This window comes from Salvelinus sp. IW2-2015, linkage group LG8 (assembly GCF_002910315.2).
Source record: "Salvelinus sp. IW2-2015 linkage group LG8, ASM291031v2, whole genome shotgun sequence".
NCBI lineage: Eukaryota > Metazoa > Chordata > Actinopteri > Salmoniformes > Salmonidae > Salvelinus > Salvelinus sp. IW2-2015.
In genome coordinates, this window is record NC_036848.1 from 26,905,482 (window position 1) to 26,925,767 (window position 20,286).

The window sequence follows — 20,286 nt, forward strand, 5'->3', positions numbered from 1 at the left end:
GAATTGTATTTTCTGGCATTGCTGAGACTGTTTTAAATTTCCGGTGTGCGATTGTAGCTATCATACTCCTGGGAAAGTGTTAGTACTAAAACTCAATCATTTGTGCAGCAGTCAAATGTAAGAACAGGAGCAAAAGCAATATGCTTTTATAAATGGTGTTACTGCATTTTGTTTTGGGATGTTATATTCATTATTCAATAGCGGTTGTCTTGAATGTTAACCTCTAAAAGTCTAAACAGTTGGGGGGTGTACTAAGCTAACATATGGAATTGTTTTAAGATGGTCATACCATGGATCATTTAGCTATTTGATTTAGAATTTTATATTTTTATAAAATATTGAATTTGGCCTTCACTACTATAGTCCGTAGAAACACATTGAATATCACATCCATAAATCGCATAAAAGACAGTCAAAGGAATAGGATTTTGAAGTGTCTGTCCTATATCTAGGATATGTAAGAAAGCTCAGGAATTCGTTTTTTTGGACACATATTTCTAACCCTTTATTTTTGTTGGCACAAAACTACCTCCATACTTTCATTCATTTGTATGGGTTACCCTCAGACGAGTCCCGTGGGGCCTGTGGGGGTTGTAGAGCAAAACAGAGAACACCATCGAACACTGCTGTAGCTTGGTCCCTTTCCACCGCAGATGCGGAAGGCCAACATAGGCGGATGAGATGGATTGAGATGCAGCCCATGCAAAAAAAACAGATATCTCCAGTTTAAACTATTGGGTTTTGATGGCATTTTTTTTGTACTATGTTACTTATATTGACGCACGGGTGCATCAATAGACTGTTATTAAACACACGCGTGTTGGTGACGCATGGGCTGGTTTGATCTTTTTCATTACTGGTTGAAATTATGGATTTTTACACACCAAACACACACACACATTTGTACACACATACACACACACAGGGCTGGGGAGGAACGGATTAAATGTAACGGTAACTGTAATCCGTTACCAGCAAAAATATTGTAAACAGATTACAGATACTTTTGAAAAACTAGGTGATTACTTCAAGGATTATTTTTAAATTCAGAAAGGATGTTTGTGAAAAAAAATCTTTGACACTTCTCTGTTTTCGCAATGACTTTGAAAAAAGGCGCAAATTTAAGTTTGTTCCACCTCCTGAGCGAGTCTGACCACGATGTTGACACGCCAAATGTGTTTGATCAATCGCGGGAAACGAGCAGGAATAGGCTTTTGTAGGCTACAGTCCAAGGTATGTCTTCCAATTGTGCGAATGCTGTCTGCATCCAAAGATTATCCAACTTGAATAAACTCTTGGAGATAAGGATGCCAGCAGTGGTGTAGTCTACGGCAATACGGATATCACTTATTATTGTTATCTACATAGCGCATTGATGTGAATCACACTGCTGCTCTCTCATTTAGCTTTTTGCGCTTTAGAGATTGTGGTTGTTGTGGATGGCTGTTCACAAATCTAAATGTGTATTTGAGCCCAATAATGGTTGAATTCAAGAAGTTTAAGCTGCCTATCAGTCACTGTTTTTGAAACCATTGGACAGACAGTGAAAAATTTGCTCATGCAACAGCTACATAGTGCGGATCCCAATTCATGCTGATAAAAAATAAAACCATAGGCCTAATGGACACATGCTCAAACTCGCACACTTTTGATAGATTTAAAGGGGCAATCTTTAATCTCATCATTGACTTATAAGTTATATCTATTTAAATCCATTGATTCTTGAAGAATATAACTTATAAATGCCTCATGAGCTTAGTTCAACTGTCACACTCCATGAGAATCCAAAATATAAGCATGTTTTTCTCCATTGTTTGTAAACATTGTAAATGTAAACAAACACTGTATAGCCTCATAACATGGTTAAAACAATCATTTTGATATCATGGATGGTCAGCTCTGTCTATTAATCTGAGAGTGGTTACATTTTCCAGGCTCATCCCTCAGTTTTTTACCAAAACAGAGGCAGTGCCATGATGTTGTTATTGTTTCATCTGTGGATTAGCCCTTAAACAGCTGCATATTATCAAGATATCAAAGTGTCACCAACAAAAAGGTGAACAATAGGCCTATAGCAAATGCAGCATATGGAATTCCTTTTTCACATGTAAATGGCACTTTTCAGTAGTGCTCAAAGCATGCCATTCCATGAGTGCAGCATTCATTTTTCAACTCGAATCATTGAGCCCAGTCAGTCCTCCATGACAACAAAATCATAAACAAAAGAGTAGGGCTGGCATAATAAGTCCTTCGTTTTGGGGTTATGCTCAGGTAAAACAATTTGGCTAATCTAGAATCTATCCAAGTCCTATTCTTGAAGATCAAGGGGAATAACATTTATTGGATTGACTGTAATTCTGATAAACTTTGGTTTTTAATGTAAAGGTATAATTTAATCAAATTATTATATGTAGTAGAAAGCGATGTGTTAGAAGAATCCTACATAACCAACCCATAAAGTCAAATTTAACATCGATATATGGCCAGCTATGTAAACTTTAACATTGATTCAACCTGAAATAGATGTTGTTCAATTGGTAACATACATTTTTGTCTTCTTCTAATACCTGTTAAGGGGAAAGTAACCTAAAAGTAGCTGAATGTAATCCGATTACATTACTGAGTTTGGGCAATCCAAAAGTTATGTTACTGATTACAACTTTGGACAGGTAGCTAGTAACTGTAACGGATTACATTTAGAAAGTAACCTACCCAACCCTGCACACACATACACACACAAAAGAAAACACACATGCTGATTCAAACCATCTCTCACCTTCCCTCACCTTACCGCTCTCTCTCACTGAGACAAGCACTGAATGCTAGTTACCATTCAAAGTATATTGAGGCTTGTGTGTGTGTGTGTGACTGGAGGAGGGAGTTTGAAGGCTGTGATTTGCTCCCAACAGAGAGGGGAGGGATGGAGGGAGGTGCGCATGCGAGCGAGAGAAAGAGAGCACATTCACAGTCGCTGTCTGGTTTCTTTCCTCAGTACGACTCTGGCAGCTCTCCTCCACAGCAGCAGAAAGACACAGAACCAAAAACAGAACGGTGAAAGATAGACAAGCGAAAGACAGAGAGAAACAAGGTGTGAAAGACAACAGCAGGAGGGCAAGCTTTACTCTAAACCTCCCCCTCCAGATGGCACAATGGGAAGAGATTTGGAACCGGTGAAAAGTGGGAGCGAGACAAGACGTGATCTAGAAGAACAAGGTGTTAAAAATAGATGCTGACAAGGGTCCTGGACAGATGGACGGATGCTGATCTCCTAAAATAGAGGGGTAGTAACCACTCCATTCTGACTGACAGACAGAAGGGTGCCCATTTTTACACTGGGAGCAACAGGATATAGCCCCCTTTCCTCTACTGGATAAGACTGAACCAGGGGGTTCTACTGCACCTCTTTCCCTGACAGTGTCATTCTCCTTTTCTCTTTTACCTGGACTTTGGCCTAGTCAGTCAGTTGTTCCTTACATTTTTCTCCTGTTTCTTCATTTCTTTTTGTTCATCTCTCCGGGGCAAGTGACGCAATCGAGAGTGCTTTTTGGAATATTTGCTCAAGAAGATTGTCCTCTGTTGACCCTTTACATTGTGTGTGTTTGTGTGTGTGTGTTTATATGAGCACAAGGACGTATGTGTGTGTGAGAGCCTGTGCCCTTTTTACCTCTTAATTTCCACCCTTTGCACCCATCTGTTTCATGCTGGCTGTCCTTTCACACCTCTGCAAGTGTCGCGCACCATCTGCGAGCGTGTCATTGTGTGTGTGTGTTTTGGTGTGAGTGTGTGTACGTATCTGTCACCCGCAGTTACGCCACTGGTCAAAAGTTGGCCAATTGGATCAGAGCCATTTCTGGAGGCAACGTGGCATGCTGTTTTAGCTGGGCAGAAGGGGAACAGAAGGCCGGCTGTTTAGGGATCAGTTTGAGAGATTCTACTGTGTTCTCCCGATAGGACTCGAAAGACTATCAAACCTCCCGGAGGATCAATTCAATCAGCATCTGATCCAACAAGTGTTAACTGATCACCTGTGGATGGTGTACCTTGGGAATACAGTGAGTGGCAGTGAAGGAATCGTCCAATCGGCACATGTTTTATAGATGACCTGTCCGATCATCCATTATTAAAGCCCTGGAACTTTGGGTTTTGCCTGTGAGGTGTTGATCAGATTCCGGATTACCTGATGTGTGTGTGTGTGTAGAGGATATAGCTTGATGATCTCTGGCACCGTGGCTGTCTGCTTCCTGTGCCGGTCTTCTTGGAACTGTCACTCAACTGCTTGGCCCTCAGTCTCTCTATTGTACCTAGGAGCTGCCAACACAGACTGACAGACCCTTTTTTCAATTTTTTTCTCGGCCATGCTGTACTGTGTAACTCTCTGAACGAAAGAAGACATTTTGCGAAGAAAGACAAGACGTTCTGACTCTGTCCAGTGTGTACCTTTCTCCGTGTCCACGCTAACTGACTGCCTAACCTGGGGCAATTGACCTCTAGTCCCGTGCTACCTGCTGTGTTCCATCACCCCCAGGGGTCATGATTGGTGTCAACAGCCTGCACTCGGCAGGGCGCCTGCGCTCACGATCCCTGTGCTCGGTCCGCTATGGGCGAGACTTCCGTATGATTGACCCATTCCGCTACCCCCGAACACCCCGCTCGCGCTCCCTGAAGCCCCTTATGTTCCCAGACCTGCTGGGCAAGGCCCAGGATGGACAGAACCACCCGCAGGCCCGCAAGAGGAAGAAGGTACAATGTGCCACCCGGGTAAGACTGCAACTAACATAGCCCAACCTGGTGTGAACCATGTTTCACTGTTCAACACTTACTTTGGTTGTGTTTGCATGGGTTAAAGTGAGTGGGGTTGGGTTTTAAGCATTCAGAATCATAGGGTTTTCTTATTTCTGATTACATTGTGCATTGCTGTCATGTCAACATAATGTAAAATGCCATGCCTAGGACTTTATATACTGTAAATGTGTGGAATTTAGGGAACGAGACAATCATAGACAATCATAGACAATGCAACCTTGTACATCCACAGATTCATTCATTTCTATATGCAGTTTATGGACCAAATGTGGTTGTGAATTATTTGTTAGTTGAGTACATTGCAGATTAGGTGTTCACCAGGCTGACAGGCCCTTCCGTAACCTAGGCTACTGCATGATGTGTGTAGTAACCGGTGCTAACACCAGCCCTCAAGGCTAACTCTCATTTGCTGCCCTGGTGCCGTGTGACGCTGACGTAGCTCGTAGGTGAAGGTGACGAACATCCATCCTGATCTGAATGAGGCCAGTTGTTCCTAATGGCACTGATTACGCCTCTCCCCCCACTCCTCACCCTCTCTCTCCCCCCTCCTCACCTCCTCTTCTGGTTCTGACAGGTCCTCCCCATACGTTTCACTTATTCCACCATTAACTCCCCCCTCATCTTCATTACATTAGACTCCCTTCCACAGTCTCCTTGGCAGTCAGGACCAGTGTAATGTGTTTATCAGCATCAGTCTCTCTTAGCTTGATCTCATTCCAACATACTACTACAGTAATTATGTATACTTCCCTAATGAAGATATAGCCTTTTCGGTAAGAAGGCGTATTTTGGACCCTGGGTTTGAGATAATCTATCTTGCTAGCTAATGGAGTTTGGATGAACAGTACTGTATTCTGAGATATACATAGATACAGTGAGCTCCAAAAGTATTGGGACAGTGACACATTTCTTGTTGTTTTGGCTCTGTAGTCCAGCACTTTGTATTTGAAATGATTCAGTGACTATGAGGTGAAAGGGCAGACTGTCAGATTTAATTTTCAGCCATATCGGGTGAACCGTTTAGAAATTACTGCACTTTTATACATAGTCCCTCCATTTTAGGGGACCAGAAGTATTTGGACAAATTCACTTATATGTATATTAAAGCAGTCAAAAGTTAAGTATTTGGTCCCATATTCCTAGCATACAATGATTACATCAAGCTTGTGGCTCTACAAATGTGTTGGATGCATTTGCTGTTTGTTTTGGTTGTGCTTCCGATAATTTTGTGCCCAATAGAAATTAATGGTAAATAATGTATTGTGCCATTTTGGAGTTATTATAAATAAGAATATAAAATGTTTCTAAATATTTCTACATTAATGTGGATGCTATCATGATTACAGTCCTAAATTAATCGTTAATAATGATGAGTGATGCACAAATATCATACACCCAAGGCATGCTAACCTCTCACCATTCCAATAACAGGGGAGGTTATCATTTTTGGGGGAGTATGATATCTGTAACTTTCTCACTAATCGTTATTCACAATTCATTCAGGATTATTCGTAATCATGGTATTATCCACATTTGTGTAGAAGTGTTTACAAAAAGTGCTGTAATTTCTAAACGGTTCACCCGATATGGATGAAAATACCCTCAAATTAAAGCTGACAGTCTGCACCTTAAAATCGTAGTCATTGTATCATTTCAAATCCAAAGTGTTGGAGTACAGAGCCAAAACAACAAATAATGTGTCACTGTCCCAATAGTTTTGGAGCTCACTGTAAACAGTATGTCTGAGATATGAGATATACAGCTTACTTTTATGTTGTGCTTTTGGTTCAATTTGCCTGGTTTTCCAATCAGAAACAAATAAACAGGAATTGTAATTACATTTAAGTGTATATATGTAGAAACCAATAATTGACTAAAACATAACCATGAATCCCAAGTTAATGAGATTTCTCAATGAGCCACCATGGTCGTAGTCACTGTTGCTACTAGCAACAGCAGATCAATCCATCTGTTTTTCAGGTTCACAAATTCACCCCCAGATTTTATGTTGAAGAATTTTGTGCTATACAAAAGATTGCATGTAAATGAGGCTTTGAAATGTGCCAACACCAGCTTCCCACAAAGATGGGAAGCTGCTTCCCACCGTATCTGCGCTGAATATTAATATTCATGAAGCTTGGAACACAGTTTGATTTTCAATTTGATACAGTTTGTCTCCATAGCAATGAGAAATTTGAGTCAGCCCAGAACCGAAAATCTACATGGTCTGGCTGCTCATGAATACTCATAAACTCTGACATTCAAGTATTTCAGTTAGGGACCGTTTAATAGGGAACTTAGAACACTTGTTTTATTGGACACACTGCATCAAACACATTGTTCATTTCAATGGGTTTGACTGAGAAACCACACCGCAATATTATTTCTAGAATAGTTGGTGAAATCCAACGCCAACAGTCAATCAACTCGAATGATTCAATTTAATTGAACATCATCCGCATCCGTTTCTTAATCAGACAGAATGTATTATTAATAAATAAAGCCAACACTGATTTAAAATGGCAGATAAGACCTACTACCCATGACAGCCATTTGTCCTGTCTTTCTATCAACACTGGTGTATTGTATTGATAATGGTGTCCTGTCTCCTTAATCGGTACACCATTGTATATTTTCCCCGAATTCAGAGGATGTGGGAGGGACAGTAGTGGTGATGATGTACTTCCTGCTAGAGTCCTCTCCATCATGTCAGCTGTCACAGTTGTCCATCAGTCCCATCCCTACTAGGCTTTGATATGAATTTACCATCAGGGGCTGATAACTCTGCACTCCACTACCTCTACAGTCCTTTCACAGAACCTCAGTGCTAAACGGTTGATCATATTCCGCTGGCATATCCCATTGTCAGTAAAGGGGCTGGATTTGAATAGGAATGTCTAAATCGCTTGGCTGTCACAGGAGATTTATGGGAGAGCGAAGCGAAATGCAGACACTCTCCAAAAGCCTGTTGAATTTATCAATGAGGATGCACACAGAAACACTTGCTTTTTCTTAAAAATCCTATTTTGCCTGCTGCGTTATTCCATAGACTCACATTAATTGAGCATGCAGTGCTCAAACTTAATTTTGCCCCATGACAAAGAGGATTCTTGACAGGAAGGAGACAAAACTATTGATTGATTGATGGTTAATTGGCTTTACGACTAAATAGTTTATTGATTGATGGATTCAGCCATTAGTTTCTACCAGGTGAATCTGTGTACTATTTGTCATTATTATCTAACGGGTGTATTACTCTGTTTTTCTTCCACAGGCCCTGTACAACTCAATCAAGAATGAGAAGCTTCAATGGACAATGTGAGTTCCACTTCAATGCCTGCATGCCTTGTTATCTACAGTACCAGTTTGGACACACCTACTCATTCAAGGCTTTTTCTTTATGTTGACTATTTTCTACATTGTAGAATAATAGTGAATACATCAAAACTATGAAATAACACATATGGAATCATGTAGTAACCAAAAGTGTTAAACAAATCAAAATATATTTTATACTTTAGATTCTTCAAAGTTTCCATCCCTACGTTTTCACAGCACAACTGATTGGCTCAAACGCATTAAGAAGGAAAGAAATTCCACAAAACAAGGCACACCTGTTAATTAAAATTCATTCCAGGTGACTAACTCATGAAGCTGGTTGAGAGAATGCCAAGAGTGTGCAAAGCTGTCATCAAGGCAGAGGGTGGCTACTTTGAATAATCTCAAATATAACACTTTTTTGGTTACTACATGATTCCATATGTATTATATCATAGTTCTGATGTCTTCACTATTATTCTGCAATGTAGAAAATAGTCCAAATAAAGAAAAACCGTAGAATGAGTAGGTGTGTACAAACTTTTGTCTGGTACTCTACATACAATATTTGTGCATTTAGGTGTATTTTGAGTGTGTGAATGGGTATGTGTGTGTTCTGACACACACACACACACACACACACACACACACACACACACACACACACACACACACACACACACACACACACACACACACACACACACACAACACACACACACACACACACACACACACACACAAGTTCACCCAGAGTCCACACACACTCAAATAGTATTTGGACAGTGAAGAGTATTGATAGATTTGTTAGCATCCTTATTAATGATGTGCATGTTGTCGGGTTGTGATGGAAACATTTGTGTGTCAAGGGTTGCTATTCTGGATCTCAGCCCACTGTGATTCAGAGATGCCAATTCAGTTGCTGGCTTTCCAAGCTGTGTTGCCATAGTTACAGCACCATGGCTACAGCTCCATAGCTACCGTTCTGCTCTTGCCTCTGTGTTCCAGCGCAAGCATAAACATGCACTTCTGAACACACACACTCGCGCACACGCACACACCTATCATTCCATTAAAGGGTCCTCGTTGCATCCTGTACAAAGGTATGACCACAGCCTCCCACTAACTTCCTCAAAATAGCAGCAATCCTGGATCAGCTGACTGAAATGTGGTCAAAGAAACAGGTCTGGGAACAGATCTACAAAGGGAGAGGCAATCCAGTTCAAACATCTCCATAGAAACAGACTGCCAATTAAAATACATGGCCAAGATGCCGGGGACAAGAGGCCGACGATAGAGTAGTCATTTTTAGAAACATCCATACAGATACTGTAGTAGGCACATAAACCCTTGAATACATGCATGCATAAACTATCACCATTGAACATGTGTACATGTGATTACACAAACACGGATAGATTTTCTGCACCTCTAGATAGCCGACAGAGAGAGAGAGACAGTGCACATACCCACTCTTGCCAATGCAGGTGGATGCGCCCACATGTTCTGCGCACACGCACACTCAAACACACACACACACACTTCCTCATTCAGCGCGGGAGTGTGCGTGGGCGTGGGGAGAAGCTCTGGGGGTTCAGAGAGAAATGAGGGTGGGCATCATGTTACCCATAAAAAGAGAAAGAGAGAGAGGGAGGGATAGAGAGAGAAAAGAGAGAATGAGGGAAACATAGAAAATAATGAAAGGGAATAGAGAGGAAGTAGAGAGAGAATACAGAAGGAGAGAGAGAGAGGGAGAGGGAGAGAGAGAGAGAGGGGGGAGAGAGAGGGAGGGAGAGAAAGGGAGAGAGAGAGAGATAGAAGGAAGGAGGGAGAGAGAGAGGAATAACAATATAATAGAACAGGAAATAGAGAGAAAGGGAAACGAGGTCCATCTGCTTTATTATTCTTTTATTCTGCTAATCCTGCTCTCCTCCCTTATTGACTCAAATCTAGGGTGGCAAGGGGAGAGTATATTACTGGAAACTTTAAGTTTACCAGTAAATTAACAGAATTTTGGAAACTTTCAAGGAATATACGGAATTTTAGTGGCCTTTTTGGGCACTTCAGATTATGTCTGTAATTAACTCTAGCCCTCTGTGTGGTCTTATCACGTTTAAAATATATATTTGTCAATCTAATAAGATTATATAAAACAATATAGAATGACAAAACTGTAAAACATTATCCTAAATATAAACCATCAACACCACTGGTGTTTAATATGAGGGTTTCAGCATGAAATATCCTTTATATACTTGACACACTTTTGTTAATTTAACTAGGCAAGTCAGTTAAGAACAATGACAGCCTAACAGTTGGTTAACTGCCTTGTTCTGGGGCAGAACAACAGATTTTTACCTTGTCAGCTCGGGGGATTCGATCCAGCAACCTTTCAGTTACTGGCCCAACACTCTAACCACTAGGCTACACGCCTTACTATGTCAATATGTCTGGCGTCAGTTGTGAAAAAATACAATAGTTGGAAGAGCTTCAGAGTTCATTGAAAATATGCCATTGTTGATTTAATTTTTTTTAATTAAAGCTGCAATATATAACTTTTAGAGCAACCCAACCAAATGCACATAGAAATGTGAGTAATAGATCATCATTCTCATTGAAAGCAAGTTTAAGAAGTGGTATATCTGTTCTATGTGTGCTATTTCTATGCATATGGTTCTTAAGTTTTTTGCATCTTACTTTCAGTTTTGTACACCAGCTTCAAACAGCTGAAAATATAATATTTTGGTAATTGAAAATATATTTCACAGCAGTTTTAGATGGTACAATGATCTCGACATGCTCTATGTTGTATTGTCACATAAACTGAAATTAAGCAAACTGTTAGAATTTTTGCAACCACTAAATGGTGGAGCGATTTCTGCGTAGTGCACCTTTAATTAGGCTATTTTCTCTATAATCATCCTGTCTTCCATTGTATCCTCTCCTGCTGGCTCCTATCACCTGTTAGAAGAAGGAATAAGAAGAACCCATTTCACTGGCATTAGAATATAGACACCACCAGGCTTCTGAAAAACATTCTCATAATAATACCAATATACCAGTCCAATGATTTAAATGATTTATTTATTCATTTATTTATAAGGGACCATGCAAATAGCACCTACAGCTACATCAGTAGCTCATTTGCATAATGATGATTTTGATAGATTTTGGTTACGATAATGATTATTTTGAGGACTAAAATAAAAGCTGAACCATTTCCATGGATGAAATGCTTTCTATCATCACGGTAATGTATGTCAGGCGTTGTGATTAATTCTGCTCTGCATTGGGTGCCCTATTTCACCTGACCTCAACAGTATACAGGAACACTGATACTGTATTTTGTCACGCGTCATATGTGTTTTAATGGGAAAGTGTCATAGGTGTGACAAGACTATTGTGTCCATGTTAGCTACTGGTGCAGCAATGTCATCACACATCCCAGCCTGCCGTGCAAGTCTGCCAGCCCAGCCCCAGACCTAATCAACCTGTTCCCTCTCTTCCCCCTACACATCACCACCCCATCCTCCTCTCCTCTCCTTCTATCTCACCTATCCCCTCTTTATTATGGCTCCTACCTCCTATATCAGCTTTGTCTTTCTAGGCTTTTGTTTTCTGTCTATCTTGCTCGCTCCCCTATTTCCGTCCATCCCCTCTCACGCTCTCTCTCTCTCTCTCTCTCGCTCTCTCTCTCCCTTTACTTTGTCACAGTGTATAGTGCGATTCACGCAGGCCAGCAGTTACCAGGCAACAGGCTAGAACTCTGAGACACATGCTCACCAGCTCTCACTAGCTCTCCATCCTGCTCTCTCTCTCACTCATATAGAGATGTTGTTGTGTACTGCTGGTTATTCATATCTTAATCTCAAAGGTTTCCAAGGGAGTCCATTTTGATGGTGGTTTGCATGTCTGTTTGGTGAACTTTTACACAGGTGAAACTGAGGTAACAAGTGTAGTCCTTGTTTTAAACTGGGTTTGACTGATATTTGGTTGATTAACTGACTAGTATTGGGAAACATTATAGGAAAGGTTCAGCTCTTAAAATGAGCTATCCTCTTAACTGCTGCGTCAGGTCCAGATTATCCCACAAAAATATGTTAGCAGCAGCCCAACCACGTTTGTAGGATTATCATATAAGTAAGGGGGGGATGTGGTGTAAATGGTTTAAACTAAGTACAGTATCTTCATCTTGAGTGGAACTAGAGTGATCATTATTTGAACCTGCCTCAAAATTCCAAACTACACTCACCGGCCAGTTTATTTGGTACACCCATCTAGTACCAGGTCCAACCACCCTTTGCCTCCAGAACAACCTAAATTCTTCAAGGCATGGATTTTACAAGTCAGAAATGTTCCACAGGGAAGTTGGTACATGCTGAGGCGGATGGCATCATGCAGTTGCTGCAGATTGGACGGCAGTACACCACTGCCACCAGCCTGTACCGTTGACACCAGGCAGGATGGGTCCATGGACTCATGCTGCTTATGCCAAATCCTGACTCTGCCATCAGCATGACACAACAGGAACCGGGATTTGTCGGACCAGGCAATGTTTTTCCACTTCTCAAATGTCCAGTGTTGGTGATCGCGGGCCCACTGGAGCCGCTTCTTCTTGTTTTAACTGATAAGAGTCGAACATAGTGGACGAGTTGTGCGTTCAAAGATGCCGTTCTGCACACCACTGTTGTGCTGCGCCGTTATTTGTCTCTTTGTGGCCCGCCTGTTGGCTTGAACAAATCTTGCCATTCTCCTTTGACCTCTCTCATCAACAAGCTGTTTTTGCTCACAGGGCAGCCGCTGACTGGATGTTTTTTGTTTGTCGCACCATTCTCAGGAAACCCGACACACTGTTGTGCGTAGAAAGCCCAGGACGGCAGCCGTTTCTAAGATACTGGATCCGGCGTGTCTGGCACCGACGATCATTTCACGCTCGAAGTCGCTTAGGTCACTCATTTTGCCCATTGTAACGTTCAATTAAACAGTAACTGAATGCCTCGATGCTTATCCAATGACATGGTACATTTTTTTGTTGTTGATTTCACATTGAATTCACGTTAGTTGACAACTCAACCAAATGTACAGTGGGGAGAACAAGTATTTGATACACTGCCGATTTTGCAGGTTTTCCTACTTACAAAGCATGTAGAGGTCTGTAATTTCTATCATGGGTACACTTCAACTATGAGAGACGGAATCTAAAACAAAAATCCTGAAAATCACATTGTATGATTTTTAAGTAATTAATTTGCATTTTATTGCATGACATAAGTATTTGATACATCAGAAAAGCAGATCTTAATATTTGGTACAGAAACCTTTGTTTGCAATTACAGAGATCATACGTTTCCTGTAGTTCTTGACCAGGTTTGCACACACTGCAGCAGGGATTTTGGCCCACTCCTCCATACAGATTTCTCCAGATCCTTCAGGTTTCGGGCTGTCGCTGGGCAATACGGACTTTCAGCTCCCTCCAAAGATTTTCTATTGGGTTCAGGTCTGGAGACTGGCTAGGCCACTCCAGGACTTGAGATGCTTCTTACGCGCACTCCTTAGTTGCCCTGGCTGTGTGTTCGGGTCGTTGTCATGCTGGAAGACCCAGCCACGACCTCTTCAATGCTCTTACTGAGGGAGGAGGTTGTTGCCAAGATCTCGCGATACATGGCCCCATCCATCCTCCCTCAATACGGTGCAGTCACTGTACCCTTTGCAGAAAAGCATCCCAAAGAATGATGTTTCCACCTCCATGCTTCACGGTTGGATGGTGTTCTTGGGGTTGTACTCATCCTTCTTCTTCCTCCAAACACGGCGAGTGGAGTTTAGACCAAAAAGCTCTATTTTTGTCTCATCAGACCACATGACCTTCTCCCATTCCTCCTCTGGATCATCCAGATGGTCATTGGCAAACTTCAGACGGGCCTGGACATGCGCTGGCTTGAGCAGGTGGACCTTGCGTGCGCTGCAGGATTTTTAATCCATGACGGTGTAGTGTGTTACTAATGGTTTTCTTTGAGACTGTGGTCCCAGCTCTCTTCAGGTCATTGACCAGGTCCTGCCTTGTAGTTCTGGGCTATAACTCACCTTCCTCATGATCATTGATGCCCCACGAGGTGAGATCTTGCATGGAGCCCACAGACCGAGGGTGATTGACCGTCATCTTGAACTTCTTCCATTTTCTAATAATTGCGCCAACAGTGTTGCCTTCTCACCAAGCTGCTTGCCTATTGTCCTGTAGCCCATCCCAGCCTGTTGCATGTCTACAATTTTATCCCTGATGTCCTTATACAGCTCTCTGGTCTTGGCCATTGTGGAGAGGTTGGAGTCTGTTTGATTGAGTGTGTGGACAGGTGTCTTTTATACAGGTAACGAGTTCAAACAGGTGCAGTTAATACAGGTAATGAGTGGAGAACAGGAGGGCTTCTTAAGAAAACTAACAGGTCTGTGAGAGCCGGAATTCTTACTGGTTGGTAGGTGATCAAATACTTATGTCATGCAATAAAATGCAAATTAATTACTTAAAAATCTACAAGTGATTTTCTGGATTTTTGTTTTAGATTCCGTCCTCACAGTTGAAGTGGTCCTATGATAAAAAATTACAGACCTCTACATGCTTTGTAAGTAGGAAAACCTGAAAAATCGGCAGTGTATCAAATACTTGTTCTCCCCACTGTATATCAAAACTAGACGTTAAACTGATGTCTGTGCCCAGTGGGACCTAACGTGACATCGCTGGACGAACTCCTCTATAATAACACTCAGTTCGAGAGTTGAGAGAGCTGATCCTCAGCTGCTAAGCTCTCGTTAAGAGAAATGGCTCCTCATGGCTGCTCTGACGGGGTATGTAACAGAGAGCTGAAACGATCTCCAAATCCTAGACATAGTAGGAAGCCAAGGTTTGAATACAATTAGTAGGCAGTGCCAAGAGTTTTTCCTGACCTTGTGACATGAAGAAGAAAAACTCTGGGCCCTATAATTATAGCCTATGTATAACTACGAACAGAGTTTTTCCTTTCAGGCCATGTGATCAGGAAAACCTCCTGGCTCTATGTACAGTATAGACCAGTGGAGGTGTCACTTCAGTCGGAGGACATGCTCTTTGTAATGACTGTAATGGAATGATATTAAACACATGGGATGGCGTCAAACACATGGAAACCAATTGGAATGGAAACCATGTGTTTGATACCTTTCCACTCATTCTGTTTCAACCATTACAATAAGCCATCCTCCTTCCACCAGCCTTCACTGGTATAGGGATGACAATCAACTGTATACTAGGATACAGATACAGTTATATTAACAGCGTGCACTGATAACCACAGACATTGTATAGTTTTCTAATAACACATCAATTGTAACCCATTTATTTGTTTTGTTTGAGCTAGTTTCGTATTTGGGAAAGTACTACTTTTCACCATTTTGGAGGGGTTCCTCTCACAAACATTGGGGAAACATGCCACTGAAAAGGTCAGTGACAAGTCTGAAATTTATCTCAGAGATAGGAAGTCCCTAGTGGAACAAAATGCCGTTGTTTTTCACCTCAAAGCTGCCATGCGATCGATCGTGTCACTCTCCTGCTGCGGTGTGTTTTGATCAAGGAGAGTGGACTGGTTCTCTAGAGACCAGGAGGAAATCACAAAGAAATGGTGGAGGGAAGGAGGGAGGGAAGAAGGGAAGACAGCAAATTAAGGCTTTGAAGAGGAAGAAACACTATCATTCACTCAGGTTCCCCCTAGGTAGAATTGTGCTTTGTACATATGTTATATAACCAAGGCTATACCCACACACTTCACTTTAGACATGTTGGTAGATGACAAAATGCACATTATAACCGGAAGAGGGACTTTGAATAGGCCTATGTGTTCTGCCATTGAAACTACTCTCTCTCATCCTATCTTATAATGGACGGTCACAGAGTGAGATGGATGGAAAGTGATTGGTTGAACGGGATTGGTTGATGTCTTGCCATGGAGGCGTGGTAAAATAGTAACCAGGTTTCTCACCCTTCTGTTTCTTGTCGCTATAGCGACGAGGAGGAGATGCGGAAGTCTTTCTCAGAGCTGGGGGACACCAGCCAGGCAGACTCCACCTCTAAACCCATGAAGAGCATGGCCAGCGGCGGGAAACCCCTAGTGGCCATGGCCCAGCCCTCAGGAGCCCTGCTGTACAAGAACGGCTTCCTGGTGCGCAAGGTGCACGCCGACTCAGACGGCAAAAGAAGTACGTGCCAAAACCATATACATACATTTATAGCTCATTGGTAAAAAAAAAAAATACAAATATTGACCCCTATAAGTCATCATAGAATGTGTCAAACCTCCTATCCCCTCCCTATCCTCATCGCTGTTTATTTGTTAATCCTACTCATTTAGTCTTTTGCTGTTACTTTAGCAGCAGCTACAGTATATTTCTTGTGGTCCACATACAGCAAATCGTATAATTCCTACCACTTAGTATGAAGCAATGTATTGAGGTCTGATAGGTCTGATGTTAGTATGGACATTTGAAGCTGACCTGAGTTTTGACCTAACTATTCTCCTGGTAACAGCACCGCGTGGGAAAAGAGGATGGAAGACGTTCTATGGCATTCTGAAAGGGCTGATTCTCTACCTACAGAAGGTGAGCAGCTCCTGCCGACGGGAGCAGGTGTGACGAAACCTCTGCCACTTCTGTCCCACTTTATGATCTCACGAGACTTTCACTGTTCCACACCACAGAACATGGCAAAATGTTCTGAAAAGTCTCAAAAAGACTTCCAAGTCCAATCACTTTTTACTTTTTACAGTTTCTGCACCAAAGAAACCCCCCCAAAAGATTGCTAAGATTATCCCACTTTGTTACATACCCATATACAATAACATTTGTGATACACGTATACCAATATTTGATTAACACACACTGAAATACTAAAACTGCTCATACAGATGCACTCTCCAACCATGCGGATGGATTTTCATACTCTGTTGAGTGTGGATATTATCAGGATGAGATAATTCACAAAGGTTGAGTCTTTTGTTCAGTGCCTTCAGACTACAGTCCTCAGACCTGGCACTGCCCTCTATGCCCGTATAGACCAGTGGTCCTGGCCTTTGTTACGGGCAGCCCTGTCAGCTTCTTGGGCTTGTGTTTCGCTAAATTTGAACGGAAGCAAGGGTCCCGTCCAGAGATGTTACCATTGCGACGCAGCTGTGCCAATGATTTATGTACTGTATGTCTATGGGCAGTGGTCTCTGGTCCAACAGTCAGGTCTGCTTTGGGGAGAGGCAAGGCCCCTTACTGGGATGTCAAAAAGACCCCTTTCCTTAGTATGGTTTGTTTTGTAACATCCCAAGAACAAGTCATCCTGCAGAAAGAGAGGTCGGGACACAGTTATCTACTAGAGTGTCCTGATTCAATCATCCACAATCCAGTTACAATCAATTGCTTTGTTTTATGATTGATGACATTTCACACCATAACATCCATTGCCAACTTACTGATGCTTAACATTCTCACATTACAACCAAATTAGATTATCGGTACTTAAAGAACCATCTGGGCATTGAATACACTACCCTGCGGTTAGAAGAACTGATGCGATGGTCAATATTGACATAATGATGCATTCACACTTTATGCTGATTGTCATTGTTTGACCATGCAGGGAGAGTACCGGCCAGATAAGCAGCTGTCGGACGAAGATCTGAAGAACGCTGTGTCCATCCACCACTCTCTGGCCATGAGGGCTGCCGACTACAGCAAGAGACCCAATGTGTTCTACCTCCGCACCGCCGACTGGAGGGTCTACCTCTTCCAGGCACCGTGAGTCCCATCCCTCACTTCACTGTTCTTGTCTCATCCGTTCTTAACACACCTCAAAGACTGACGTATACCTTGCTTTCTCACACTCCTGTAAGATCGAGCCATCTCTCGTTTTTACGAGTTCGGTTCACACACTTTCAATTGAATGCTAGAGGGTTCATTCTTTGGCTTGGAGCTATATCCTGCAACTTATTTTTAATTGCACAGCACACATCCACCTTGGTCAATAAACCTGGGCTTGAATTTGCAAGGTCGCCCTCCTCTTGTCTCCTTGTTTGAGCACTACCTGTCTCGCCCCAGTCTCTCCCCTTCTCACCAGCCAAATAATGGCTGTTGCTACCTCCTGCTGTGTGTGTGTGCGTGCGTGCTTGTGTTTGGGAGGAGGAGGGCAGTGGGGGGGTGTAAATTCAGGATGCAGAGGCACATGACGTGGCCACATGTCCCAGTCCCCCAGGAGGACCGGCTCTTCTCCAGTTGCAGCCTGCATTTGTCCCAGATACCTTCCTCTCTCTCCCTCTCTCTCTTCCCCTTCTATCTTTCTCTCTCCCTCTCTCTCGCTCTCCCCCCTTCTGTCTCTCTCTCTCTCCCTCCCTCCCTTTCTCTCTTTTCTCTCTCTCTCTCTCTCCCTCCCTCCCTACTTCTGTCTCTCTCCTTTCTCAGCCAGTGTCCAGGGAGTTGTGGCAGAGCTGTCTGAGCAAAGCAGCATTTTTTGTATTCAGCAGCCGTGATGATAATCACTAAGATGTCTTAGTTAGCTCTGTGCGGTGGGGATTGAAATGTGTGTGTGTGGTGTGTGTGTGTGTGTTGTGTATATGCATGCGTGCAAGTCCATCCTTGGTTTGTGTTTGTGCAACATGATCTCACAAACTCACTGTGCGTGTGTGCTTTGTCCACCATAGAAGCACAGAGCAGATGCAGTCATGGATCACACGCATCAATACGGTATCAGCCATGTTCTCGGCGCCACCTTTCCCTGCAGCCATTGGTTCACAGAAGAAATTTGCCCGACCGCTGCTGCCAAGCTCCACCTCCAAACTGTCACAGGTACCCTCCTTCACACCATATCATCATATCACCAATCAAATTGATCATACCATATCACCACCATGATTTTAAAAATCCCTGAAGGCACTCTTTAAAATTCATGAATAAATGTGATTATTTTAAACGTCCACAAGGACAGAACTCAGTCAGGCCTAGAGAGTTGACATGAGTGATGATGATGTTCTGGGAGAAAATGCATGGCCGTCTATCTTCCCATCACCCTGGTCAGGTGACATGGGTGGTGAACTCTGAACTCTGAGTATCTGTGCCTACAGGAGGAGCAGGTCCAGTCCCATGAGACTCGGTTCCGGGCCATCTCCACTGAACTGGCTGAGCTGCGCTCATATCCTCCAGACCGAAAGGTCAAAGGCCGCGAGCTGGAGGAGTACCGCCAGCGAGACGAGTACCTGGAGTTTGAGGTGAGCCCGAGACGACAGTGTGTGAACTTTTAAAAGGCAACAGAAAGGAAAAGAAAGAAATTGGAATTTAGTCGAGCGTTAAGTAATTATGCAGCACTGCATTTCTGTCTCATTCACTTCCTCTGCTTCCCCTCTTTGCGTTTCTTGCCTTTTCTCACTCTCCCTCTTGTCTCCTGTGCTCTCTCACCACCTGTTTCAATCTCCCTCTCCCTTCCCTCCTCTCCGTCTTTCTCCTTCTGCCTCCATCCCCTCCCTCTTCTGTCATGTAGAAAACACGCTACGGTACCTACGCCATGCTGCTGCGGACCAAGATCCGCTGCGGCGAGGATGACCTGTCCGTATTCGAGGTTCAGATCCTGGAGGACAACGGGCTGCAGCGCGCCCATTCCAGCCCCACACTGCAGGACTTTAGCCAGGCAAGCCAGGCGTCCCAGGGCAGCAGCACCAAGGAGCTGGTGGGCTGCAGTGGCATGGGAAAAGGCTCCAAGCACACCGAGGGCCAGAGATACAGCTACCGCCAGGCCGTCAAGAAGTGAGGCAGGGCGGGGCGCCGGGTGGTGATGACGTGACAGGTTTGTCTCCCTGCGCAAGTTTTTATTTGAAATCCAGTGGAGGGGGCTTATAAGAGCTTGAAAAGGAGAGGGGTGAGAGTGTACTGTATACACCATGCCCCCCCCCCCCCCCCCCCATGGCGCCTCCACCCGGCACCCCCGATCTCCTCGGCCAATAGGGGAGGTGCAGCGGTGCAGATCCTATGACTGGCCAATGCCAGCGGTGCGTTGGGGCAGGAGGGAGGGAGGAGCGTTGGAGAGGTCATGTAGCTTGGAAAGAAGGTATTCCAGAGAAGGCTTGCTGCATACGTTAATAGACGGTACCATACCGTATGGTAAGACAGAGGTTC

General features: G+C 43.2%; 1 protein-coding gene across 1 annotated transcript; it reads left to right on the forward strand.

Annotated features, from left to right (window-relative positions):
• The first annotated feature begins 2,959 nt into the window (after positions 1 to 2,959).
• LOC111967644 (PH and SEC7 domain-containing protein 1-like) lies at positions 2,960 to 20,056 on the forward strand. The gene is made up of 8 exons (XM_023992837.1): positions 2,960 to 4,758; positions 8,078 to 8,121; positions 16,148 to 16,341; positions 16,670 to 16,740; positions 17,765 to 17,922; positions 18,822 to 18,966; positions 19,242 to 19,385; positions 19,655 to 20,056. Exons 1-8 carry the CDS (start codon positions 4,531 to 4,533, stop codon positions 19,919 to 19,921), a joined length of 1,251 nt encoding a protein of 416 aa, XP_023848605.1. The 5' UTR covers positions 2,960 to 4,530; the 3' UTR covers positions 19,922 to 20,056.
• Positions 20,057 to 20,286: the final 230 nt, after the last annotated feature.

What these genes read in the sequence shown, in the direction of transcription:
- LOC111967644 (XM_023992837.1), top strand. Translation starts at nt 4,531, where the DNA reads ATGATTGGTGTCAACAGCCTGCACTCGGCAGGGCGCCTGCGCTCACGA. An exon ending in TGATTCTCTACCTACAGAAG is followed by an intron (nt 16,741 to 17,764) that starts GTGAGCAGCTCC and finishes TTGACCATGCAG; the next exon opens with GGAGAGTACCGGCCAGATAA. An exon ending in GTCTACCTCTTCCAGGCACC is followed by an intron (nt 17,923 to 18,821) that starts GTGAGTCCCATC and finishes TGTCCACCATAG; the next exon opens with AAGCACAGAGCAGATGCAGT.